Genomic DNA, 26,666 nt, shown 5'->3' on the forward strand with positions numbered 1-26,666 from the left:
AGTATAGCGTTTAAATGTCCGGAGATATCTTCGAAAAACCGTAAAGCACTTATTGGGCCCCAGCTCTGGAGGGGTCGATCCAAAATCACTCATCTTCGAACTAAGTCTGTCTTTTGACATTACCAAACAGGGAAAAAAAGAATTTTCAAAATCGGATGCGTTTTACTCAAGTTATCGTGCAGACAGACAGACGGACGGACGGACGGACGGACAGACGGGCATTTTTTTCTTGCTGATTTGGCATCTCTGGACAACCACAATAGGTTTCCCCTTACTCAGGGAGTCCAATTCGACGTGTTACAAACGTATGCGTAAACCTATAAGACCCCAGTACTTCGTACGGGTCTAAAAATCTGTTCTTGTGTCCTGCTATTGAAGTGCGTTGATGTCGATGCTATGCTGAATTCAATTTACTTGTCAAAAATTACATCACTTTGGCTCTATCTCTATCTCTCAGTCCAATATTCTGTTACAAAATAGTTGTCAACCTTTGTACTATGTTCGTATGAACCACTTATAACCTTTTAATTGTAAAAATGCTTAATTACAGTCAACAACAATTTCGCTTCGTTTAAAGTCTAATGTTCCGGTAATAAAATAGTTGAACCATTTTAAAAACCATCGAACTTTTCTGCAATATTTCCCGTGGAAAAATAGTTGATGCATGAACAAATTTCGACCTTGTATCCAACAATGTAATAAAAGTAATAAATTTAACAATTTCCGAGTTTTCGTTCGGCATCCGACGTTTGATTAAAATAAAAATTTATTGTAAACTGCGATGTTATACGTACGGCACCCATATAAATCTAAAATAACTTTTGAATAATAATTTCATGACAAATTGAATTTTGATTTGGGGACCGTTCGTAACTCACGCTGCAAATTCAAAATGAAACGCACAACGACCAAATCAAAGGCAGCGTTGTGTTTGGTCAACTCGCTTTATTTTCATATAAGAATGCGTTGAAATTTATTTTTTAATTCATTGGTTCATTCATCGATTCATCGAAAATTCAAATTCTGAAGCGTATTTATGGTGTTTTTCCTGAATTTAAGACTTGATTTCGATCACAATTTTCTTATACATTTAACATGGCTTGTCACACTCGACGAGATTCCCTTCACACTTCTAAGTGGACGTCATTCATGGACGCCCCCTTTATGCCATGGCTTTAGGAGACACTTAAACATTTAGTAATTTTATTGTTTTGCTTCATCCCACATTTCTTAAAGTTTTTCCATTATTTTAGGTTATTGTTTTAGTTTAGCTGGTTACGGATTACGAACTATTAAGTGAAGTAAAAATAATGAGAATTTTGACTTCATGAAGGGGATGCAATGTACCTTGAGATCAGACATTACTTTTGAAGATGTAGTATGGAAAAAATGTATATACTTACAGCATTGCTCCTAGGCTAGGAGTCCTAGCATGAACACTGAATTGACAGGTGTCAAATTTGGAGGTTTTAGTGATAAGAGCTACCGCTTAGGATTGTTTGTATTGAATGTTATAACTCGTACAACGAAAACAAGTCGTCTCCGAATATTTTCTATTTTAATGCTAGAAGGAGTGCTGTGATACACTTCTTAAACGATAGAAAATCTCAAATTGCGTCAGAGTTTTTCTCATTTTCTTAAGTTTTCATATACGAGACACTCTACTGTTGTCTAACAAGTAATTCCCTTTTCTCATTGACGATAGTACCCTAGGTTCAACAATAACAGGTTAAGACACAACACACACGAGCGCAACTGGCACCCAAATTTGAAAGGTTCAGTTGATATTTTCTAATAGAAAATTCTCTTCTAAGTACGTGATCGTCGTGGCCATTGATAATTTGGCCACTGCTATCATGATCAACTCAGAGGTGTCTTAGCCTGTTCTATCAAAACCAGGATACAACCAGCATCAAATGAACTCATATTTTCGGCAAACTGCTTCTCTCAGTCCACTCACATATTTCCAGTACAACGTCAATTCAACAACAACAAAATGATCCAAACTATAAGCGTCACAATTGTGTATTAAGTTCCATTGTAATGGGATATAAAAATACTATTGCTGTCATTTTAAGTTATTCACGGTGAAATGGAAACGAAATGAAATGTCATGAACAATAAGAAAGATGTTCTGAAAATTTAGTTTCAAAATTATTGTGTTTTGTTCGGAACGAACAATTACATTGTTGTAAGATACATTTTCATTCTGGAACAAAAACAGAAAAATATTTAGACGGGAGACGGGAGAAAACAACACCCAGGGATGCGTCTTTTTTTCTCTTTTAACAGAGAACGGATATATTTTCTTTTTATCTTCGAAATTCAGCTGTGCTCGCTGTTCTTGTTTATGGACACAATCGATATTAATGACTCAGCAACATAAGTTTTCTTTCTCATCTCATTAGAAATAAATACAATCATCTGCAGCATAAAAACGAAAAAGGAAAATTTATATTTACATTAATCACAGAAACTAAAGTTGAAGTTTATTCAAAGAGAAAAGAATTAAAACCAAAAAAAAAATTCTCTTCATGAACAAAATGCTAAGTACGACAAGAGAGAAAGAAAGAACTTTGTTAACTGGCAATATGAAAATTTAAATTACAATTCGTAATAAATAAAAAAAAGTTTATATCTCTCATAATTAATCTTCTTGCAATGTAATATTTTCTCTCGACTCTTATCTATTGAAAACTTTTTTTTATGGCCGTGTTAGAGGTCTGTGGAGACTCATTCAAAGACAGCATGTAAGTTTATCATTGATCTTTCCGAAATGAATTTCTGGATTAGAATTACTGTAAGTTTAATACGCATTCTCACCCTGCGCATTCAGAATATTATGAAATTACTTGTGGAGTATCCCCGGCTTGCTCGAATTTCGAAGCTTGAGTGGCTAGTGTGAGGTGATCGAAAGCCGAAAACATGCACTTTTCTTACAAAAATTTCTCCAGTTACACGAGCCGTTTAGGGTCGTGTGGGGTGTCATTAGAAAGGTAATTGCATGTACTTTCGGAGCAAATAGGGTCTTGTTGGGTTCAAAATTCATCCAAAGATATGCTCGAAATTGCTCGAGTTACACAAAACATGTATGTGGGGTGTCATTTGAAAGGTAATTGCATGTACTTTCAGAAGAAGTAGAGTTTATGGAAGTTTGGTAGCATTTAAGATTAATTATGGAAATGTTTAAGTGCTTATATTGCATCGTAGATGCTACCAAACATTCGTAAGCTCTACTTCTCCTGAAAGTACATGCAATTACCTTTCAAATAACACCACACACGACCATGTACGTGTACCTCGAGAATTTTTTTAAAAGAAAAGTGCATGTTTTCATAGTAGTTTTTCTGTTGAAAACTTCAACTGCACATATCTCAGTTTGGATGAATTTGCTCCGAAAGTACATGCAATTACATTTCTAATGACACCCCACACGACCTTGTACGGCTCGTGTAACTGGAGACATTTTTTAAGAAAAGTGCATGTTTTTGGTTTTTGATCACCTCACACTAGCCACACAAGCTTCGAAGAATTTTTTTGAAAGCGGTTTTGGCTTCTGGGGTCGAATACCTTATTGGGCACATATAAAAAATTCCAATAGAAAATGCGTCCGATTTCGGTCTTCTGTTTGTCAGAAGAATCCCTCTCAATTTTTGCTCACAAATATCCGTCAACAATAAATTTCCCCAAAAAGTATTTTCACCTGTCAAAAACAAATTTTCCCTAAAAACTATTTTCATACGTGAAATAGTATTTTACATTCTGAGAGCGTCGAAAGTAGTGCTTGAAACATGAAAAGAACGGTTTTCGGCGCATGTAACATGTAAAAGAAATGTTCACGCATTGACGACGCAAACGGACAATAAAAAAACACGTAAAACTACGCATGAAAAAAATTGCACGTGCTCCACAGCTCTTCCTCAGTAGTCAATATGCAGAGAATGCAGAGTTTCAAATCAACAAACATTCAACTCTGAGGGATTCTTTTGAAAAACAGCCTACCGAAATCGGGCGTGTTTTCTAGTGGAACTTTTTATAGGTACCTAGAAAGGACTTCGACCCTAGAAGCCAAAACCACTCTCAAAAAAATTCTTCGAAGCTTTTATGGCTGGTGAAAGGTGATCGAAAGCCGAAAATTTGCGAAAATTCTTACCAAAATTTCTCCAGGTACACGAGCCGTACAGGGTCGTGTTGGGTGTCATTAGAAAGGTAATCACATGTACTATTGAGCCGAATAGAGACTCATTGGTTTTAAAATTAATCCACACTGAAACATGTGCAGTTGAAGTTTTCAACAGAAAACTTGCACTTTTCTTACCAATATTTCTCTAGTTACACGAGCCGTACATGGTGGTGTGGGGTATCATTTAAAAGGTAATTTTATAAGCTTTTAGGCCAAATAGGGTCTTATGGGGTTTGGATGCATATGCGATGAAATATGGGCACTTAAACATTTCAACTTCTCATATTTAATCGTAGATGCTTTCAAACCCCCATAAGACCCTATTTGGCCCAAAAGCACATAAAATTACCTTCCAAATGATACCCCACACCACCATGTACGGCTCGTGTAACTGGAGAAATGTTGGTAAGGAAAGTGCAAGTTTTTGCTTGAAAACTTCAACTGCACATATTTCAGTGTGGATTAATTTTAAAACCAATGAGTCTCTATTCGGCTCAATAGTACATGTGATTACCTTTCTAATGACACCCCACACGACCCTGTACGGCTCGTGTACCCGGAGAAATTTTGGTAAGAAAAGTGCAAGTTTTCGGTTTTGATCACCTTTCACCAGTCACAAAAGCTTCGAAGAATTTTTTTGAAAGTGGTTTTGGGTTCTAGGGTCGAAGTCCTTTCTAGGCACATATAAAAAAGTCCACTGGAAAATGCGTCCGATTTCGGTAGGCTGTTTTTCAAAAGAATCCCTCTCTATATTATAGATTTCTTTGAAACTGGCAAAATATCACAAATTTTAACAGGCTTTCTTGGCTTTCCCAAGTTTTCAAATTGAATATGTTTTTGAGGTAAATGAGAATTTACACGCAGTAATTTACTATTAGTCATGGTCCGTCCGTAGAACAGGGTGGGTATGTTATATTCTAAGAAAATTTGTAACCTGAATTGAGTTACAAACAATTTTTTTTATTTTTTATCGATGAAGAACCTAATTATAAGACACTTTGTCTCGTATCATATGCCAAAAAAAGTTAAAACTTTTTTTTATAAATCATTTTGAAAGTCACTAAAAACACGAAAATTCGAATAGAAATACAGTATGTCATCAAAAATTTTTGTATTTCGATTCGAATTTTCGTGTTTTTAGTGACTTTCAAAATGATTTATAAAAAAAAGTTTTAACTTTTTTTGGCATATGATACGAGACAAAGTGTCTTATAATTAGGTTCTCCATCGATAAAAAAATAAAAAAAAAATTGTTTGTAACTCAATTGACCTGACTTGACGGTCAGTTTTTCATGTATTCAATTTCTGGATGTTGTATTGCTTGAGTTGACAACCAATGAAACCACTTCGTTTACGAGAAATTATTTATCTCGTAAACGAAGTGGTTTCATTGGTTGTCAACTCAAGCAATACAACATCCAGAAATTCACGCCGTAAGTGTGCCTAAAATTTGAATTTTAAATGAACGATTCGATGAAAAAGTGAACCGAAAAATACATTTCAACGCTTCCTTGTATGAAAATAACGCTACGTTAGAAAGACCTCCGCACTTTCCATTTTGAACTTGTACCGCACTTACGGCGTGAATTGATTGTTCCAGAACCAGCAATACAAAATTCCAGTAAATTTCATGTATTGACTAACACTCTAAACAAATAAATTTGTCAAATGTGTAGGCATTACGGTAAATTATGCAAGAAGCTGGATTTGTAGACAAACGTTCCATCATGGCTTTCACTGTGAAAATACGATTTTAAGAATGTCTTGGCAAAAAATAACATTTGAGTTCTAGGAACATTTTCCCTTTTTTATGCGAAAATTAGGAAAAATATTTAACAATCTAGGGAAATGTGGAAAAATTCAAGTAAATAATGGGAAAATGTGATCGCAAAAATAGTCCTTTCGAGCTGCTAAATCTGCGGAAAACTCGAAAGTCGAAAAAAGACTCTCACATTTCTCATTTCTCTGTTTGGTAAAGTTTGGTAAAGTTTGGTAAAGAACTTCTTAGTCTATCATTTCTCACCAATGTGATCAATCAACTTTTTCCTTTTAAACTTAATTTGAGTTCATATAACCTGTCGGGTAACGTATTTCGTTAAAGCCACACACCTAATGCCTACTCGATAATGGACCGTCCACAAATGCTGTCCTCTCTTTGCAAATTTTTAGACTATTGTATGCAGTTTCCCTCCCCCTTCAAAGAGGACAGGACTCTAGTATAACGCATAATAAACTTAGTGTAAAAGCGATGCAAGATTTTGAGAGAGCAAAAGTATGAGATTCTCTAACAAAATCATGCATCCCTTTTGTATTACGTTTTTTTATGCATTGTAGGACAGATTGTAGGAAGAGGATTTATGTACTGTTCCCAACACGGAGATGCTGTTATATGACTATTCGAAATAAACCTATGTAATTTATCGTATAAGTTATGCAGTTCCTATGGTATGGATCGCGGTAGGTCCTTTACATACCACATCTCTAATTAAATCACTGCCTGGTACAATCATTTTTAAATAGCACATCGCCTTTTCAAAACTTTTAATTGAAGGCAACACAAACGTCTATATCAGAAAAGACAATATGTCGCTCGGTAGTGCTGTGTATAATATACACTGTATATAATAAGGAATGTCACATTTTTATTCAAATTGTTAAGTGGATTTGGATTTTTTTCAACCAATTGTTAGTTGGTTTTTTGTTGTTGTACAAAAGTCGGAGTCTATCTCTGCAGACACAATATGTATATTACCCCCTGGAAATATATTTCATCTTATGTTTCACTTCCTTGATTGTTCAAAGAGCTCATACTGTGCTCGTTGAATGCAAATTTATCTTTATTTTGCTGCCAGAAGCCAAAAGTTTTTTTTTTACTCTTTTAATTTTATTTTTTATTTTTGGTTTTTGTTACTTGAAATTTAATGTATGAAAAAAAAATTATGCTGTAAGTTTAACGCAACACAAAATAAACCCTATCAACCTTGTGGAGGCATCACATCCAGAAATAGGAAATAAAAAAAAGCTTTCCGTTTCCGCTTCGACAGAAAGGGATAATAAATTTATTTCTCGAAGATAAATTTATTGTAGTCTCGGTGGCTATAGTTTTAGAAATCAAAGAGTTAAATTTAACATTTTGACATGAATACACCTCCACCGATTAAAGTGATATTGTGTGTGATATAGTGGTGGACTTTAATTGATATGAAGCAGAATAGGCCCAAATGCAGCGTGGATGCACTGTACGTGCATTAGTCCTAGTAGAATCTGCTCACATATCTCAATCTTATCACATGTGAAACTATTCGGGTAAAGATTTCTTCGTTGTTATAGTTCAATATTAGTTAGCGCGTTGGAAATTTTTATTTCATTTTTTCTCCAAAAGTGAATCTCGTTCATATTAGAATATGTAATTTAAAATTAAAATAAAGTAAATGAAGGACTAGATTTATATTTTATGTCTTTTTTGTTGTGCACGCATTGGTGCTGTAAACTCAGTACAAAATTCCAATTTAAAAGTCTAGAATTTCATTTCTTGAAGAAATCATGTGGATTACTTACATACGTCACAACAAGTCCCGAATCAAAAAAAAGTGACGAAATTACTTTTCTGCCATGTACTAATAGAGCGTTGTGTAGAGGATCTAAAGATAAACATTCGCTAGGTCCGAGATATCACCTTTTGAAGGCCTTTGACTGAGGTATTATTTTTGTTATTTTGGAATAATGGTACAGAACATGTAAGATATCTTTACTTGCTGCGTATCTCCTGGGCAACACCTATCCAATGAAATCACCTATCTATGCCCATAACCTGTAGGGGCAGTAAATCACGGACAGAACACCCTTTTTCGACTTTTGGTGGAAGTTCACTAGCCGATAATAAAATATTTAAAGTAAACGACTGTGGTTTTAGACTATTGGGGTCAAGGCTGGGCCTATTTTAAGGAAATTCAATTGCCAAAATTTCTCAAATTTTTCCATCACTTTTCGTCATTTCAAAGAAATAAGAACATTTTTATCAAACAGAAAGTAACGGAAATGCTGATCCAAAATTTATGGTATAGATCGAGACTTAAATTTGTCGACAATGTCAAATAAAATATTAGCTCAACAGTATGCAATGTGTACGGATTTATGTTATATGTACAATTGACGTTGAATTATGAAATAAAAGTTTTCTCGATTGTATAATATTATACTCTTTCTACTTGTTCAGTTCCTCCTCGGTTGTTTGAGTTTATCGTTTTATTTTGTTTAATTCCATTATGTTAAAACCACTGCAAGGATGTGATGAGCAACAATAATAACAAGTGAAACTAAACAAACGTTTAATGTAAACAGAAGCATCAGAAGCATAATGATAATGCTGGTGGTTCAGAGTGCGACAGATCCGTAATTGTGTGAAATTAGTACTGTATTGCAGAAATCAGATCTGAGTGCGACTGCATCTGCCCGTATCAAACAGAAAATAATTTTACGCACAAAAAAGATAAAGTTTGTAGCGGTTCAGTAAGCAACATTGGATTCTATGCACTAGAAGAGACCTTACCAGGGTAAGCCTAGTTTAAGGTTCTGAATCAGATCAGGTTGAGTTAAACCTGAGGTCAGGACAGGTAAGGTTATCAGGTTGCCAGTTCATGTTATCCGAGGTCATCAGAGAAAATCTCGAAATTTTCTACGCGGTTGAGATACAGACTTTGTTAACGTATAAATTGTACGTAAACCGTTATAATTAGACCAAAGACCTATAGAGCCAACGCGTTCTGTCGTACCTTATCGATGGAGATTGGTGTAATTTTGTTAGGTTTGCCTCCTTCATAGGGCTACAATACCTTTATTTTGGACGATGTGTGACGCCTGATATAAACGGCAGCCGTCGTTAGAACTTCTAGAGCTGGCTTCAAAAACAAACGTCGTAGTACAAATGTGTGTTTTGTATCGAGTATAGTGTAAATTAAATTAGTTTTTGGAATTGAAAAGCAGGAACCCTGATCAAAGATCCTTTGTTCCCTACTCCCTGACTTTACTACTTCTATCAGGGAAGTTTCCCCGTTTCCCTGTCATCTAATGATGGTAGAAGTTCATGATACCCGAAGGTCCGAAACTTGAGATTTCTATAGAGTGGACAAGACTTAAGCATATGTATATCGGTTTTAGGTGCCAGACCACAAGAACAGATAGGGTCGATAGGACCGATCTTTTCTGTGGATATGATCGCTAACCTTGCAGTGGTTTTTGATTGCACTAACTTATTTCCGATCTCGTAAGTTTAAGGATATCATTACTCTAGGATTTTGACATAACTGGTCGGAATACCTCGGTATGAATTCCTCCTTGTTAGGTTGTTGATGTTCTTGCTGCAGCCATTGCGCACCCAAAGCTTTCCTAGCTTCCTTAGACAGCCCTAATTTTGGATGTAGTGTAATAAATCGGGCATAGGCTCCCAATATGGTGGTGTTTCGTGTAAGTTTATGATCAATCATTCCAAAATTTAATTTCACTGTCACAAGATAGTCAAATGAAAACGACTCTCCGAATTACAAATTTGCATTTGCAGTTTATTGCATTCTGTCACCGATTTCTACCTAACAATCGAAATTCGTTTTCGTCACCGGATACAATTCCAATTTCTCTACAAACTCGCGAATATTTTGTATCTGCGTTCCCTTGTCGGATTTCGTCAGCGGCACGAAGGTCAAGTGATCGAATCGTTTATCTAACAGAGACATAGGCACATCGTCATCGGTTTGATGAGGTGCATCGTTCAGAGCATCGGATCTACCGACAACCTGAACCGAAAACTTTTTCGTATTTTCCAGCAAATGTTTCTCGTAGAAATCCACAAATTCCGATTTCGTAACACTTTTCAAACACTCCACTTCTTTAATGACCCGATTGAAAGCGTATTCCTCGGTCGTTATTTCCGTCCAATTGCGAGTCACTTCATCGCTCAAATTATTGTCTTCCGTTAATTTGATCTTAACCACGGACTCCTTGTACTGTTCGAATTCACTGTCGCTTGTGTCGCGAATTATATCCAGCAGTGCCAATCTGAATACCTCGATCCGTTCGTCGATAAATTCGGCGGAAAATTTTGTCTCCTGTGAATTAACCACAATTGAGTAGCCCAATATGCCGTGATTGTCGTGCAATGAACAAGATACATCGTAGCCAAGTTGCTCTTTGGAACGTAACGAATCGAATAGCGGCTCCTCCGCTATCATCATCAGCAAATCAATTAAACTGTTGGTTCTAATCGTAATTGGTCCGATTTGATAGAAATTGCTAGTTAAGGTGTTCACGTCACTGGGATTCATAGACGCACAGCGTAGATAATTAGCACCGATTGGCAATTTGTTTGTTCTCAGATCCAAGGATGAGGGCTGCAGGAGTACACACATTGTTAACAAAAAGGGATAATCGCAAATCCAACAAATGAAAGGCGAAACGTTACCTTTTCGATAGGCTCGGGCTGTAAACGACTCAGCACATTATCCATAATATTCCTAGCCGTGTCCAGCGACAAATTCCCTTGGCACAGTCCTTGAAGTTTAATATTTCTAAGAAATTTGGCGGCAAATATTCGAAAATCTTGGAGCGTCAGTGTCTTCAGCGCCTCGTACTTTTCATAAGTGGGATGGAAATCGTTTTCAACCACCGACAAACGAAGATACCTAAAGGGCAACACCCATATTAACGATCATGTCATTCGGTACCGAATCTAGCTCTTACTTGGCAAAACTTTTCGGATTGGTTAGCGTGTTGTAGTAAGTCTTCAACTGCTGTTCCACGAACATAGCGAATTGTTCTTCCGTCACTCCATTGGCGAATGTTGTCAAATTTTTAGTGTACGTCTCAACCAACTGACCGACTGATTGGCTGAATCCACTCACTTTCAGTACTAATCCTTTTTCGGACGCATACGAGGAATAAGAAAGTCCAGCCTCGGTCGCTGGTGGAAAAAAGAGAGAGAAACGATTAGATGTCGTTCGAGAATCTGTTAGATCGGTGATGACCAACCTGGATATAAAATCTCCACAATTTTATGTTTTAACAGCAGCGAATAAAGTGACAGTAAGACGACACTGAAAGAACACATTTTGAGTGAAAACGACCCAATGACCGGTTAACCTATCACTCACTTCTCGATGCTTCCCCTGGCCAGCGGACTTGTGAAATAGAAATAGTAACAAGCGGTGGGTAGAAGAAATTTGTCGTCTTGACGATACCACAATTCGCACAATTCATTTTCCATGATTTTCTCCGGATATTTGGGGACGTTTGACGTTTGTGGATCGTACAAAATTGTCAGATCTTTCGGAATATAGACATTAGACTCGGGCAGTTGAAACTCATCGAAAACTCTCGGATTTCTCCACTTTTCCGACCAATCAATCGGAATGTCGAACGAGCAGTACTGAGTTCCGAACCACGGTTCCGTTTGATCGAAGTCACGTCCCTCGAACGGTGCCTTCGTGGTGATCATAACATTCACTTTGGTTTGATTCAATTTGTCGAGAAAGCAGCGAATAACATTGTAGTCGTACTCGAACAACAGATTGGGCCCGGTGAGCACGTCTTTGGGTGGATAATATTTCAGATTTGCGACCAATGCTTCGACGTTATCGAGGGCTGTCTGTTCGTTTTGAAAGCGGAAATTGTTCGCTTCGATGGTTTGAAGTTCGGTGTACAGCGTTTCCGTTGTTATTGGATCGAGTACGGAGATGAATTTGAGGAATCCAAATACGGCTTCAAGAACCTACAAAATGGAACGATTCTTCAGTCCATGGTGCGTGGAATCCGAATCAATGCCAAGTTTGACTGGCTGAGGTAGTTAGGGAATAACTTACGTCTTTCACATGATCCATTCCACTTTGTGTCAGGTACATTGAGACCGTAAACAGCGAATACAATCCATTTGCTCCGAACCCGCTATCATCCACCCCAGAGATCAGTTGCAATATCCAATTTCTGAAAAAGAAATTCCCCATGAGAACTCACTGCCAAGGAAACCGGTTCACCAGACACACTTTCTTCGCAAATAACTCGAAAGACTGCCCTTCCCTTCATGTCCCAGCAAAAAGGCAATGTAGTCGTGTGCCTTTGTTTTGTACTCCCAAACCAAGGACTCCAAACAGAATGTGATATCCACTTTCGTCACATTGCCAACAGCTTTCACGACAAAAACTTTCTCGGTGAACTTATCTTGGAAGGCATTCAAATGATTCCATTCGCTGAGATCATCTCCTGGCATTTCGTTGTTAGGAATATCGGAAAAATGTTCCACCACCAGGCGCTACAAGAAAATTGTAAATTTTGCGACCGAAAGTTGGATGTGACCGCAATTACCTGGATTTCATCCAATGGCAGACGAGCCTGAATGCACACAAACATTCGATGTGCCGAGTAGTGACGTTTCCGAAATTCATGCACCCTCCGATGCAGATCGTCGTCGGACACATTTTCCTGCAGAGTTTTCTGATTACCCCAAGTGAATATGCTGCATGGGTGATTGGGATTACCAAATGATGACAGCAATTGTTCCCTTCTCACATCGTTTTTATGCATTTTCGACTGAAATTCCGATTCGACGGCTTCCCGTTCGCGTGTCATGCATTCCTTCAACATCAACGGCTCCTTGAGCAAGTTTGCAAAGCGATCCAGTGCGCCATCCAGATAGTTTTCAGCCACTTCGAAATAGAAAAATGTTTCTTCGCAGTCAGTTTCGGCATTATCGAACCCTGCGGACCTTTTTACATACTGATCGAATTCATTTTCGTTGGGATATTTTTTCGATCCCATAAAGATCATGTGTTCTAAGAAATGGGCCAGACCCTGTATATCGCGTGGATCGCTGAAGGAGCTACAAAAGACAAACAATTTCCTTGTGTTGTACTTCTACGGAACTGTGAGTTATACATGTAACGTACCCAACATCTACACAAACACTGCAGGCGGCAAGTTTTTCTTTCGGGCCGCCATTGCCTGTCTCCTCTTCGTCCGAACCAGAATCATCTTCCTCATCGTCCTCCTCCTCATCATCGTCAATTTCATTTTCATCGTCCGCTGCACAAGCTACACTGGTGTCGTTATTACACTTGTTTTCGTTTATTGGCGAAGGATCCGAGATGATAAGTGCTGTGATACCATTGTTCAGCTTCACGATTCTGGAAATGGTTTTCCGAATTCAATTTTCCGGTGGGCAAAAGGATAGGATAAGTACAGCGAAATTTCATTTCGTCCTCAAAACCTTGTTGTCAGTCAAAAGAATTTTTAAACCTTTTTTTCACTAACTGTGCGACAGAGACTGAACGACATTGCCTACTGACCTGTAATCTTTGCGATCTTTCTCTGGCTTGTCCGGTGTTTGCAGAACCTTTAACATCTAAGAATTTGGGTTATTGAGTACAACTTCTTTTAAGGGTAAGTGATTGACGACTTAACCTCGAATTTATCGTTGACACACGATCGATGATGTTTGTTAGCTGGTTGATTTTCTGGTTCATCAGCAATGATTCGCTTCGATGATTTCAATAGATTATTCGACATAACCGTTCTGACAACACATTTAAAAAATGAACTACTGAACACTCTGTGTAGGAACAACGGAGGAAGTGTCATTAGTGGACTGTCATATTATGACATTTCAGTAAACCATGAAAGCCATGAAACAGAACATAGATGACTCTGGCCGAGTTCTAAAAAAAATACTGGAGCCTAGCCAGCCTAGCTTGTAAACACTGGACATTGAAATTCGAATTTTTGTGAAAAATTGAATGATTTTCTTCATCGATTGTGGTCATAGCTATAATTTTTAAACATTTTAGGATGTCCATGTGTTTTTTGGGCGTCAATTAGCATCTATGATTTGATTATAGCAGTACCTGTAAATCTGTTCCAAGGATCTGCCGAAGTGTCTAATGCCATCCGCTAATGTAATAGGAATAAATGGATGTTAGAGTTTGACGTTTATTAAGGATTTTTAGGAATTCATTGTTGTTGAGTGTTATTAATAATAAGAACTTACAGAAATCTATTACTAAAACACCATATACAGCGGACTCGGTATCCAAGTTGTCAAAGCTGTCAAGATACAAAAAACGCAATTTTGTTGCGTTTCCATTGTTTCCATAGAGTTACACTCGAGAGATGGCAAAAATTACATGAACCACCATCTCTCGAGTAGACGGCAATTTTGCGCACAGATTCGATAGCCTCGCTGGATCATAGCAAGGCTGTAAACTTGAGGTCACGCAGATTGCCAATTTATTAGATACACTGCTTATCTACTTACAAGGCTGTAAACTTTGGGAAGGTCACGCAGACCGCCATTTTATAAAATACGCGGGAACATACAAAAAAAAATTCACCACATCATCACGCCGGTGACAATCATCAGAGGAGGTGAATTTTTGTATGAAATCCGCCATGTTATCATCAAGTGTGGTGTGTCACCCACGTATCTGTATCTGCGTGACCTTCCCAAAGTTTACAGTCTTGATCTACTTATACAAACAAATCCACCATAATCGAATTTGTGTGCCGTGGTGAATTTTTTCGTGTGGAAAGTGTGTCACCTTATTTTCATAATCTGTGCGACCTCCTAAAATTTTACAACTTTGATGAGAATCGACACCCAAAAATTACATGGGCACTTGCACTTAGATGAGGTGTGTTTCCTTTGCTCACAATACATATATTTACAATGTTTGTATGCATTTGTATCGATATACAGTAAATTCACCTCAAAGTATGGATACGTACGTAACTGCGAATTTGCATTATCTTCAGTGGTTTATATACTTTGAGTTAGATATGCTTGAAGATATGACATCTCTCGAGTGGAACTTGGTGACGTTACCTCTCCAACAGAGCCTTGCTAAATAAAAATTTAATGAAAAAATATGATCTCAAGCGGGAAATTTCCGTGAAAAAAAAGTGGACGTCGCAAAAGACTAGGTCCAGAACCAAAAGGCAAAATAACAGATAAATAGAAATCAAACCACAGTTCAAAATGTTAAATTATGAGCTTGGCTCTTACCCTGCTTTTAGAACAAACCATCTGTCAAACTGCAATGGCGTCGTTTAGCAAATATTGTTGTCATTGAATTATCGGTTTTCAGTAGGTGAGCAAACAATTTTTCGTAATTATTGCAATTTTCTTCGATTAATTTCAATTCTTTAACATTAACTCTTATGGGATTCATGGTCTTCTTGTATAATTTCTGTTATTTTTTTCTCTGCAAATCTACTTTTTAGGTTTTGTTATAATTTGTTGACATTTTCTTATTATAAAAACCCCCCATTCTTATCCACAATATCCACAAAATATCCCACTTACCGTCCGAATATCTGAAACATTTAAATTTGCACACCACCCATCCACGCACATAATGTCGAATTTCAATCAAACCGATGATCAATATTACAATTCGTCGACAACACCAAATGTAGACCAAGACATGGCATCACCATCACAAAACAGTCCAATGGGTGGCAGTTCGGCCACCGCATCGAGTCAACCGAAAAGCGGATCATCGACAGAAACAAGTGGACAGGTGATTGCGAAGCATTTTGTGCATGTGTGTACCAAAGACTTCACACTGTGCGTTTTTGTTTCAGGTCTTGACTAAGCCTCGCTTACAAGAACTTGTACGTGAAATCGATCCCACCGAGCAATTGGATGAAGAAGTCGAAGAGTTACTGTTGCAAATTGCTGATGATTTTATTGAAAATACTGTGAACGCTGCTTGTCTACTCGCCAAACATAGAAAAGTAACGAAAGTGGAAGTCAAAGATGTGCAATTACATTTGGGTAAGTTCTGTTCGTTCGACCGTTTGTCGGAATGCTCTCTACATTCTATTCTTCTCTGATCAGAACGTAACTGGAACATGTGGATACCAGGCTTTGGTACGGACGAATTACGGCCGTACAAACGAGCTACAGTTACGGAGGCACACAAACAACGACTGGCACTGATACGGAAAGCAATTAAAAAGTATTGAAAATGTAAACTTTTATTGGAAATCGCCACGAAAGGAAAATGTTTCTATCAAAATGAAGTTGAAAATGAAGTTCTCTCCAAAATTTAAAGTTCGTTTTTTCGTTCGATTTTGATCAGTTCCGTTTCGAAAATCAATGTTGCATCGGGTGGAATTTTCGCTCCGGCACCCGATTTTCCATAGCCCAGTTCCGGTGGGATGACTAAACGACGTTTTTCGCCCTCGCACATTCCCAATAGGCCTTGGTCCCATCCTTTGATCACCTGAAGAAATAGAAAAGAAAAATTGTTACCGATGCCTGGATGGGTCGTATTTCGAAAATGAAATGACAACTGATTCGTAACGTTCGAACAATTTCGCTTGCGATCAACCTTTCCGCTTCGCTCTTACGCTTCTCGCAAAGAAATGAATTTAACAGAAAATTGATTTTCCACTGATACATCGCCTCGTACAACGTTTCCACAAGCATCGCGTAAGTCGTCAAAATCAACTGGATATGCAGGATACTCCACCCCTTAAACACTTGACTTATCTATATCATTGCGCTTACCTGCCCGGCACCAACTGTAAATGTTAATGGTTGGCCGCGTGGCAAACTGCTATCAAATTCAGTACCATCCTCGAGAGTACCCTGGAAAATTAAACAAATTCTGATTAGCAGCCACATAAAATGGGTTGAATGTTCACTCAATTAACCGTATAATGTATGTGAACCAGATCGCCTTTTTTCGTTTTATTTGTGCACTCAACCCGTTTTTTAATGCCAATTTTCAATTTTGCTTCGGCATTCACACCGATAAGACAAAGCAGGGCAACGTAGGCACAATAAATTATCGGGATTCGCATTTTAATTAGCTCAGTGTAAGTCTCTCAGAAGTGGAAATAAGTCGACGACAACGATTTTTCGATAAAGTCTTGTGGCTGGATATTATTTGTTTATGGATGGAGGAGAAACGTCAGTCTATGCGTCACACACACACACACTCACACTAGAAAAATATTTTCAGTTTCCATCGTTTCCATAGGAAAATGTTTGCAGAGTTGCCGTTATTACATATCGCGGTATATATGGTATATAGCCACAGACATTATGTCTGCTGCTTCTTGAGAATCTTGTGTGTTTTATATCATACATTTTGCTAGATTTACATCATTTACTTTATTAATTTGACGTCATGTCCGATAACAGATGATGACTAGCCGATTCTCAAAGATCAGCACTTGGTACACAAGTTTCCCAGAGCGAAAAAAAAATAACAGAAAAAGTATTACTCCAGTCGCCTTCGGCTCGTTCCGCAAAACTCACACTTGCCTAAACAAATATTTACTCACTGTTTGTAACATACTATTACATGGTCTCATGATCTGTGTACCAGCTTTAAGAGTCTCAGAAATGATTGCTGACGCTCAAAGAATTCTTTGCTCAAACGATATCATTCATAAATTCATTACCAGCATAGCCCAACTGAACAAACCGTTTACAAAACTCTATACAAAAGAAATTCTCTACAGCAAAGTGACATTCCAGAAATCTGTAGTGTGTACTAGGCGTGCTAGGGTGCGACACGTTGAACGAAGTGCAATAAAACAGATTTTCCTTTTGATTTTGTCACAGCAGAGTAAAATGAGCCAGCAGGATCTCTTGATTTGACTCTGCGGTGGCTTTGGTCCAAAAATCTGTTGCATTAACAATGTTCGTCGATTTATTTGACTAGCTTTACTGTATAGTAGGTAATCAAAATTACAGCTTGCAGACAATATACTCCTCGATTAATAGTATATTACTTCCGAGGTTCCAAGTTGTGTATTTGATAAGTGGGGTGTTACAGCCCGAACCGAAGGGAACGTTTACGTGTTACGGCATGTTTCATTTTCATTGCCTAATCACGCAAAGCATTGTACTTACGAGGTTCCAAGTTGTGTATTTGACAAGTGGGGAATACACAACTTGGAACCTCGGAAGTAATATAAAAATGTCTTTAAACATGATTATTGCAAAATGCTGCTGATTTATTTGGAAACGTAGTACTGAACATTCGACATCAATTATGACATGGCAATCCGCCACCGGTTCAAAACATTGGTAAATGATCAAAAATGTTTTATACCGGTATTGCCCAGTTTGTATATGGAAATCCAACCTAACAAAACCAAACAAAAAGTCGTTCGAAGTGTCACAGATCTGTGTGTGTTAAAATATGTCTACCATCATCACCGTCACATTCGAACGCAAAATGTTTTACCACAATTAAGTGTAACACCATCATGCGATATTCGTGAATTCAATCACATTAATTTTGAGTGAACAATATTGTGTAGCCTAACGTTTGATGCTGTGCGAAAATGAGTCGTGATTACGATCATTTGTTTAAACTGTTAATAATCGGTGATAGTGGTAAGTGAGTGGGCGAGGTTGTAAATTTAAAATTCTGTTTTTTTTTATCTGTCTGTCTTGTCCAATCGGGATTTTGAAAGTGATGATAATGCATCATATAGTTCCAGCTAATTTTTACATTAATTACCATTTCCGACAATCACTAGGAATGTGAATGTTCCAGTGCAATTTTATCAGCATAAACCTGAACGAATGTTACGTGCATTTTGTTCAAGTGATTAAGATTATAAAGTATAAAGCGAACGGTGCACCTAAATTGTATGGATGCAATGTTTCACTTTAAAATTTTACTTTCAAATTAACTTAACAATTCGCCTTAAAACAGTGGATTATGCAAGTTTATTGACACAAGATAAGAGTCAGGTTATTTTTTTCAACGAACAAATATTTGACCTCATGATAATAGGTATATGCTGAACGTGAGTCTGATTATAAGACAAAAATTGTGGTGTTCGCATGTTGCTAATTATCCATAATATATGACTATCCATGCAGTGTCACCTATTGTTGAATCAAAAACATAATTGCAAACAAAACAAAATTGCGTTCACCCGTAAAACATCATGTGTTTCTAGGTCAGCAGTTAATAAAGTGCGATCAAGTGAAATTGAATTCGTTAAAAAGAGTGTGTTTATACGCCTTCCAAAAATTGTTTTTAATGGGACAAATATGCAACTGCGAATTTCCGTGACACAAATGGCTCGTATGAGTGTGACACAAGAGAAGTTATTCCACACTTATGAGTTTTGAATTTGCAATAAATTTGTATTATCAGCACAATCGTACGATATGCCTCTCTTGGTGAACAGTAACTAGAGCAAAAATATAGCCGTGCAAACAAACACCCCCATTTCCTTTGAACCACTTTGGTAGTTAGATCAGCAAAGAGAAGGCAACGTCAGAAGAAAGACTTTCCCCACATCATCAATTGCGTGTCTTTGTTCGGCCCATTTTTTTAAACGATTAAGACAACGTGTAAGCCATGTAAAAGAGATCAACCACAAAATGGTTCTACGATCATTGTTTTCCACAAAACGTCCGCAAGCCGACCGGACGTTGCATATTATCACATTATTCAAACTAATTATTGAAGGTCTCATTTCCCGTTCTGAAAAACATTTTAAAAAAATGTTGAAGGCGCCAACTAAACGGTTTGCAGGCTACAAAGTCAACACTACATAGTGTTGATAATTACTATTAAATTATTTTTTTTTTGCTGTGTGGCACATTCATTTCTCGAGACATGTTCGTTTAACAATTCCAATTTATGTGCCACAGATCAAACAACGTGTGACAGCGATAAACAGACTCTGTTTTGCATTTTTACGATTACAAATTCTGATCATTTCTGTTATGAATCACATCAGATTACCATTTTACGCCGATCGATGCTTGGTCAACCCCTATATTTATGCACTTTACCAACATATCGTTCACTTCCATTCATATATGATAAACATATCTACGATGACTCATGCACAGTAATATCACAGCTAATTGAATTTATTTCATTCACAACTTCATCATTCTCACATTTGGAAGCATTATATGAAAACGATTGTTCTCGTTCGGAAAGAAATTCTTTCAATAGCAAGCCGTTTACATTCATGGATTCATGCTACGATTGTTGAGTGCGAAGAATGTTTTGTTGAAAGCATTAGCACACTGATGTTGTGTGTGAGTGTATGTTGTGTATAATGCATTGACATACACACAGCTTAAAATAGTTTGATTGCCCTATTAAAATCCATAGCTCGATTGAAACTCATGTTGGTTCGTTCGACATTGTGATTCACAATCAGATAAATGAATTAGGTTTTTGCTTTGCTTTCGAATGGTTGTTCCATTTCACCTAGATATGTTTTTGGATAAGGATGTTATCAGCTGCGAATGTCAGACTTGCAGCTCTTATTAAAGAAATAATATTTACTGTCTTGAATTTGAAAAAAATTGATAAATTTGGAATCGTCACCGCCTAATAATGTTTGGGCAAATTTTGCAGGGTTGGACTGGCGGAAGACCGCTTGGGCAATATACTAAAGTAGATAGATAGATAGATAAAAGAGGTGGGTGGAATATAACATGCACCTAAGCCTCAGACGGGCCTGTTGTGCTTCCCCACAGTTACTTAAATTCTCTTAGACTTGTTTATGAATTTAAGGATTTCTGTTGGAGCAATGCTCCAAATTGATTTGTAATTGATTGTATAAGAGCCTAGATGTGATGCTCTTTGTTTGATATACGCTGGGCATGGGCAATGACAGAGATATTAGATCTGTTGAGCGATAAGAGCAACTTAGCGTTTTTGTTGTTTATTTTGATTGAGTTTCTGGCTTGTCGCGCAGTGTTCAAAGAATTCCAAAAACTTTTGAATTTTTGAGCTTTCCAGTTCGACGTTATTCGTTGGAGAGTAGAAAGTGATACTGCGGTCTTTTCGGGACCGGTGAAATGAGTGGCAGAAGCTAGTCTTGCTAGTTCATCTGTTGTTTCGTTACCGGTAATTCTTGAGTGACCAGGGACCCAAGTAAGTGAGACTTGAATGGATTCCGACAGCCTTTGAATGGTGTCGCGACATTCAAGTACTATTGCAGACGAGAATTTATTACCTTTTATAGCTTTAATTGCTCCTTGACTATCTGTGCCTATGATGATAGGTGGAGAGTTTGCGTCAGAATGTTTTAAAATGTATCTACAACACTCAAGTATTACGAAGACCGTAGCATAAATACCCAGTGGAATGGACAGTTCTATTCCCATAGTTGGGCAGAAAATTCCAGAGCCAGTCATGTTATTGCAACGTGAACTGTCCGTAAACCATGATACCTTATCACTTAAACTTAAGTCAGATTTTGACCAGTATTCACGCTCTAGGATTATGCTAAAGTAACTCGTGGCAGCCGAAATTTTTTTTTTTTTTATTAAATCCGGGCCTGCAAATTTGAATACATTGATGTGAACTAATTTTGTGTCTCTGGTCGTTGTTCAATCCTTTCTTTCATTTAAAATTTGAATTCAGTTACAGTCGGAGGCAGTGAAATTTCAGCATGAATTTGCTTCAGATTTTTTCAGCTGATCCACACAAACAACCAAAATAATTGTTTACACGTCTTAATACGGTTTTACCACTGTCACGCCACGCACGTGCGTTTAGTAGCTTCAACCGTATAAACGATTTTGACATTACTTTGACAGTCATGCTGAAATTTCACTGCCTCTGACTGTAAATGATACCTTAGATACGAACTGATTTCCCGTTCATTCCCTTTGTAGGTGTAGGAAAATCCTCACTGCTGATACGATTCTCGGACAACACATTTTCGGGAAATTACATAACGACAATAGGCGTTGACTTCAAAATCCGAACAGTACTCATAAATGGTCAACGAGTTAAATTACAAATTTGGGATACAGGTAACGGTTTTGAGCTTACTCTCTTCCGATGAATTTCCGACTTAATCAAAACCATTCAAATTACAGCTGGTCAGGAGCGATTTAGAACAATTACAAGCACGTAAGTATACTCTGTGCTTAGACATTCAACAAAAATGTACAAAAAATAATCTCTACTACCATCGACACAGGTACTACAGAGGAACACATGGCGTTATAATTGTTTATGATGTTACAAATGGTGAATCATTTGCGAATGTGAAACGCTGGTTGCAAGAAATTGAACATAACTGTGATGTCGTTAATAAAATTTTAGGTAAATTAAATATATGAAGTGGTTTGTGTAGTATATATAAGGCAAAACCATTAGAAAATGTTGAGATTTGATTTGGAAGTGATTTGGGTATAGCACTCGAAATCGTCGATTTGTGTGATGAAGTGGAACGGTGTGTAATTTACGTTTAATGAGTTTTGTAAATATTTTTTCGCTTAAAAATTGATCGTTGGGTGCACGTAGGCAGGGATTTAAGCAACGGCTTTTCAATTGTTCTTACCGCCTCCAGTCACATTTGGCTTAAGTCGAAACTCGTGATCTTCCAAAAATTACCAAATTTGAAAACAGATTTCTTTCGCTAAGAAAGTTCCGTTCGTTTGCACATTGCATATACTCCCGGCCCATTTCTACCGTATTGTTACGAATAACGAATGGCGTGAGCTTTCAAGAGTTGAACGATAATCCAACTCCGGGGAATCATGTTAGGTAACCACGAGAAACGATAGCACTTGGCGCACCAATATCAACTATGATTACTGAGGGCTGGAACGCTGTATCAGACCAGTAAAGGAACAAAATATCTGGGGAAGTGGTACCTTCTTCAAAATACTGAAGAACGACTGAATTTAGATAAGTTATGGATGCTTTCCGTTGGTCAGATAATTCATGTTTCGGGATTTCTAGGACTACCAGTTATGAAACAAAAACGAAATCTAGCCGGAAAAAACTCTCTTTACAACTATTTTTAACCTACTGAAAGGTTAATGTTTAAGAAGGAAAGTTACAGATGAAGCCATCCACAACCTGTCCCATGTTTCGTGATGAATAGCAGCATTTAAAAAATGAAGAATATCGTGAATAGTGTCAGGCCCGTGAGAGCACTTTGAATTCTTCGGAATTCGGTTCACTAGTCACTAGTCACGCAAAATCAACTCAAACGCATTATATTCAAACGTAGGCAACGTATGCAATGGATCGACGTTACTATGATTCGTAGTCTAAAATTGACCTGAGTTAAACCTGTTCCGAGCCCTAGTTATTTCAAAACGGAATTTCGTTCATCAAGTGACAGGTCATGGAATTCGCCAGATGACGATGCGCTGGCTTAAGAATTTACTGTTTGAAAGTGCCTGAAATCTCACTCCCTACTACCTCCTTAGAAATTTTGGACTGGAGTGCCTGGATCTGCTGTCTGTTCAAGTTCCAGGTAACCTGCAAGTTTCATACAAATTTTTAAGGTAACCTGTCACGATCAGATTGAAACAGGCTCAGGTTATGATTCGGAACAGGTCAGGTATCCTGAATGTCAGATCGACATGAGACATGAGAATATTTAAATCTGCACTAGTGAACTGAGCTGACCTGTATTTACTGGATCCTCTGACAATCAATAAAAGATCGGGCAAATCAGGTCAGATTTCCGGTATATCTAGGATTTTTTCCGGTATACCTGATAAATCTGACCTGATTTATCAGAACTTTTACTGATTTTCAGATTTTAGGTAAATTCAGGTAAAAATTGTCAGTTCAAGTTCAGTTCTAATCAGATCCAGAAAATCTGAGCATCAGGTTTCAGATTAGACAATGTCAGGAAAAATGCAGGTTTAAAAGCGAACATTTCGCCAAAGCACTTTCTATGCATTTCCTCTTCTAATTATCGTGATCGAGCAAACATTTAACGAAAACAAATTTTGCTTTCAGTTGGAAATAAAAACGATGACCCAAATCGAAAAGTTGTCATTACGGAGGACGCTCAACGGTTTGCTAAACAAATGGATATTCAATTGTTCGAGACATCAGCCAAAGACAATATTAATGTAGAAGAAATGTTTTTAACAATCACCGAAAAAGTGCTACGACATAAGTTACAACAAAATGCACAGAATTCTGAGCCAAACGATAAAGTTACGTTGAAAAAATCGCACGGGAAGAAGAAATCCAAATGCTGTTGAAATAATGTGTGTCGAGTGGATGCGGATGGATATTATAATAACAATTGGGGTATTATGTGAATGAAATATACATCTCTAATAGGCAGTGCTTATATTTAGTGGCTAAAATAAATTATGTACAGACGAACGGTAATACTTATTATAATACAATACACACACACAGTATGATAATAATCCAACAATGAACAAAGCAAAGAAAATAAAAGAAAAAAATTCTTTTCGTTAATTTTCGTCCTCATTTAATGATTCGTTTGAAGCGCAACTATTTCTTTTTCGGTTTCAATTTTGCTGTGCGGCCACTTCATATCTGATGCTCAAAATTCTTTTTATTTAACTTTTTAGTTCAAAGAAACCGATTTGTAATTCCTCTTGCAGCATTTTTTGTACAGATATAATTCGTTATAGGTGTCGTGATCAATTTCGTTTTGTGTTATCCTTCCGTTTTATTTAAATTTAATTTAATTGATAGGGTGGGCGCACAAGTCTCCGGACATGTACCAATAGTCGGACGCCTATTGTTCTTTCATTGATGAACGTTTTTATTGAACACATACATCCGAATACTGATACATGTCCGGAGACTGGCGGCCCTACAAGCAACTTCTCGATGTACACCACAGTAAAATATCATACGAAATGGTAATTTATGTAACGACAACACACAGGTCTACTTTAACATTTCTGATAAAGTCCGAAACCAAGGTTTGATATGAGGAGGTTACGCCTATAGGTGGGATCGTTATTGGAAAAATCCACTGAATTTTGCTGTAATTTTCATACAAAATTGTAGCTCAATTTCAGTTCGGTTGAAATTTCGTACTGAAATACAGTTTTTTTTTATTTCTTTCTTTTGAAGGTTTTTTCATAGAAGTTTGTCCCATAACTCTATAGAGTTATCAGCTGCTTTAAATAGTTTCTACTACAGTAAAGACTGGCAACACACAAATGGTTTTGCGAATGTAGAGCAAGGCAATGGGCAGTGAACTAACTAACTAACAAGCAAGTCATTCACATTCAATTACGCCCCTTTTAAAGAACATTGCATTTGTTTTCGAATACTTGAAACCGACTCGAAACAATTTTTCGAATATTTCGCAGTTAGTAGAATTTTATTGATGGCAATTTGTGCGGGATTAATGTCCCGAAGAGGTGTTGTTTGACTTGACCTGTAACGAAGGCTCGGAACAGGTCAGGCCAGGCCTGAAACATGAAGCGATCAGATTATCTTAATCTGATTAGAACTGAACTAAAATTGAAAATTTTTACCTGACCTGAAGTACACGTAAATCAGGTCAGATTTCAGGTACATCCGGGATTTTTTCAGGTATACCTGAAATCTGACCTGATTTACGTGAACTTTTACCGATTTTTCCGATTTCATCTAAATAAAGGTCGGGTCAGTTCAGATGCAAATATTCTCAGGACTATCTAAAATTCAGGTTCAAAGCAAGGGATACCTGACTTGTTCCGAGTTCCGAAAACAGGTTCAGATTTTTGTTTAGCGAACCTCATCATGACCTGAAACCTGGAAAATCAAGTTCAGAAAAGCTGGGTACTCGAAACTAAATCAGATTCAGGTGAACCTGAACTTAGACAGAACGATCATATTTGAGTATTAGGTTATGTCTCGACTATCAAACCAAATTGTTAAAAAGTAAACGTTTTGTATTTTAATTGAGCTTCCATTTTTGATTTATTGAAAGACAATTTTTGTAAATTTTATTTGCATTGACTCTTCCAATATTTCTTAATCCATGATAAATCAAAAATTAAAGAATTTTTTTTTATTTTAATTAGCTAGAAAACTAAATTTTTAATTTAGTTTCGTATAATTTCATGGATTCACAATTATTTTTCTCTTGCCATTTGAATAATTTTTACCGCATAAAGGATATAAAGGATATTTTACGACTTTATTTCATAAAAAAAGTGCAAAACCAGAATTTTAGTTTTCAAAGGAAAAGCGAGAAAATAAATGGAACAAATTTTGTTTGTTAACAAATTATATTTTTAAAAATGAAATCAATTGGAAATGTGACTCAGACAATTCCGAGTAATAAATAATATGACAGAACAATACTGCATAAAAGAAAACAACAACAACAAAAACATAATCAAATTTAAAGTAATGAAAATATTTTCTAAGCATTTGTAATAAATAATCAACAAAAAATTACCAAAGAATATTTTTTTTTTACATTATTATCCATCCCGACCTAATCTCGAAACTAACGACTAAGATGTCTAACAAAAACTTGAAGAACAAGGCATCTACTTTCAATTTACTACGACGAGAATCAGTAAATATGATTTTATTGACTATCCCGCAAGGGGGTAATCACTAGTAAATCAGTAAATCAAATAAATCACGGTAAATCACAAAAAATTTTGAAAAATTTTTGAAAATTTTTTAATTGTCACTGGATTACATTTCGAAGTATCGTGGCCGTAAACATATAGGATAAATTT

General features: G+C 37.0%; 4 protein-coding genes and 1 long non-coding RNA gene across 7 annotated transcripts; 3 read left to right on the forward strand and 2 right to left on the reverse strand.

The window, feature by feature from the left end:
- The first annotated feature begins 874 nt into the window (after positions 1 to 874).
- Positions 875 to 26,390, forward strand: LOC119086040. Its single transcript, XR_005089388.1, has 3 exons — positions 875 to 1,041; positions 14,588 to 14,597; positions 26,380 to 26,390. It is a non-coding gene; the product is annotated as an uncharacterized LOC119086040 (long non-coding RNA).
- LOC119084936 (nardilysin-like) lies at positions 9,715 to 13,841 on the reverse strand. The gene is made up of 11 exons (XM_037195114.1): positions 13,628 to 13,841; positions 13,513 to 13,568; positions 13,114 to 13,350; positions 12,533 to 13,046; positions 12,214 to 12,479; positions 12,034 to 12,154; positions 11,326 to 11,942; positions 11,204 to 11,268; positions 10,916 to 11,135; positions 10,638 to 10,857; positions 9,715 to 10,566 (listed from the first exon to the last, which is right to left on the reverse strand). Exons 1-11 carry the CDS (start codon positions 13,802 to 13,804, stop codon positions 9,769 to 9,771), a joined length of 3,291 nt encoding a protein of 1,096 aa, XP_037051009.1. The 5' UTR covers positions 13,805 to 13,841; the 3' UTR covers positions 9,715 to 9,768.
- Positions 15,163 to 16,277, forward strand: LOC119085984 (transcription initiation factor TFIID subunit 12). Of its 3 annotated transcripts, none has more exons than XM_037196569.1 (4): positions 15,163 to 15,309; positions 15,638 to 15,741; positions 15,806 to 15,998; positions 16,062 to 16,277. In XM_037196569.1, exons 2-4 carry the CDS (start codon positions 15,646 to 15,648, stop codon positions 16,187 to 16,189), a joined length of 417 nt encoding a protein of 138 aa, XP_037052464.1. In that variant the 5' UTR covers positions 15,163 to 15,309; positions 15,638 to 15,645; the 3' UTR covers positions 16,190 to 16,277. The 3 variants fall into 3 exon arrangements, with proteins under 3 accessions (XP_037052464.1, XP_037052447.1, XP_037052457.1); XM_037196552.1 differs by having other exon boundaries at positions 15,185 to 15,309; positions 15,443 to 15,741; XM_037196562.1 differs by lacking the exon at positions 15,163 to 15,309 and having other exon boundaries at positions 15,316 to 15,741.
- LOC119086003 (peptidyl-prolyl cis-trans isomerase FKBP2) lies at positions 16,181 to 17,157 on the reverse strand. The gene is made up of 3 exons (XM_037196582.1): positions 16,883 to 17,157; positions 16,737 to 16,817; positions 16,181 to 16,449 (listed from the first exon to the last, which is right to left on the reverse strand). Exons 1-3 carry the CDS (start codon positions 17,030 to 17,032, stop codon positions 16,273 to 16,275), a joined length of 408 nt encoding a protein of 135 aa, XP_037052477.1. The 5' UTR covers positions 17,033 to 17,157; the 3' UTR covers positions 16,181 to 16,272.
- LOC119085975 (ras-related protein Rab-35) lies at positions 18,354 to 24,423 on the forward strand. Its single transcript, XM_037196542.1, has 5 exons — positions 18,354 to 18,581; positions 21,852 to 21,992; positions 22,059 to 22,092; positions 22,163 to 22,287; positions 23,947 to 24,423. The coding sequence occupies exons 1-5, from the start codon at positions 18,530 to 18,532 to the stop codon at positions 24,195 to 24,197; spliced, it is 603 nt and encodes a 200-aa protein (XP_037052437.1). The 5' UTR covers positions 18,354 to 18,529; the 3' UTR covers positions 24,198 to 24,423.
- Positions 26,391 to 26,666: the final 276 nt, after the last annotated feature.

Source organism: Bradysia coprophila, chromosome II (assembly GCF_014529535.1).
Source record: "Bradysia coprophila strain Holo2 chromosome II, BU_Bcop_v1, whole genome shotgun sequence".
Lineage (NCBI taxonomy): Eukaryota > Metazoa > Arthropoda > Insecta > Diptera > Sciaridae > Bradysia > Bradysia coprophila.

Excerpts from the sequence above, each read along its gene's own strand:
- LOC119084936 (XM_037195114.1), bottom strand. The coding sequence starts at position 13,804 with ATGACACTTCCTCCGTTGTTCCTACACAGAGTGTTCAGTAGTTCATTT. Across the intron at positions 11,943-12,033 it reads GAATGGATCATGTGAAAGAC|GTTCTTGAAGCCGTATTTGG; the intron begins GTAAGTTATTCC and ends TCCATTTTGTAG. Across the intron at positions 10,567-10,637 it reads AGCCCGAGCCTATCGAAAAG|CCCTCATCCTTGGATCTGAG; the intron begins GTAACGTTTCGC and ends GTACTCCTGCAG.
- LOC119085975 (XM_037196542.1), top strand. The coding sequence starts at position 18,530 with ATGAGTCGTGATTACGATCATTTGTTTAAACTGTTAATAATCGGTGAT. Across the intron at positions 22,093-22,162 it reads TTTAGAACAATTACAAGCAC|GTACTACAGAGGAACACATG; the intron begins GTAAGTATACTC and ends CCATCGACACAG. Across the intron at positions 22,288-23,946 it reads TGTCGTTAATAAAATTTTAG|TTGGAAATAAAAACGATGAC; the intron begins GTAAATTAAATA and ends TTTTGCTTTCAG.
- LOC119086003 (XM_037196582.1), bottom strand. The coding sequence starts at position 17,032 with ATGCGAATCCCGATAATTTATTGTGCCTACGTTGCCCTGCTTTGTCTT. Across the intron at positions 16,818-16,882 it reads TGGTTCACATACATTATACG|GGTACTCTCGAGGATGGTAC; the intron begins GTTAATTGAGTG and ends TTAATTTTCCAG. Across the intron at positions 16,450-16,736 it reads TTACAGTTGGTGCCGGGCAG|GTGATCAAAGGATGGGACCA; the intron begins GTAAGCGCAATG and ends CTATTTCTTCAG.
- LOC119085984 (XM_037196552.1), top strand. The coding sequence starts at position 15,577 with ATGTCGAATTTCAATCAAACCGATGATCAATATTACAATTCGTCGACA. Across the intron at positions 15,742-15,805 it reads CGACAGAAACAAGTGGACAG|GTCTTGACTAAGCCTCGCTT; the intron begins GTGATTGCGAAG and ends TTTTTGTTTCAG. Across the intron at positions 15,999-16,061 it reads AGATGTGCAATTACATTTGG|AACGTAACTGGAACATGTGG; the intron begins GTAAGTTCTGTT and ends TTCTCTGATCAG.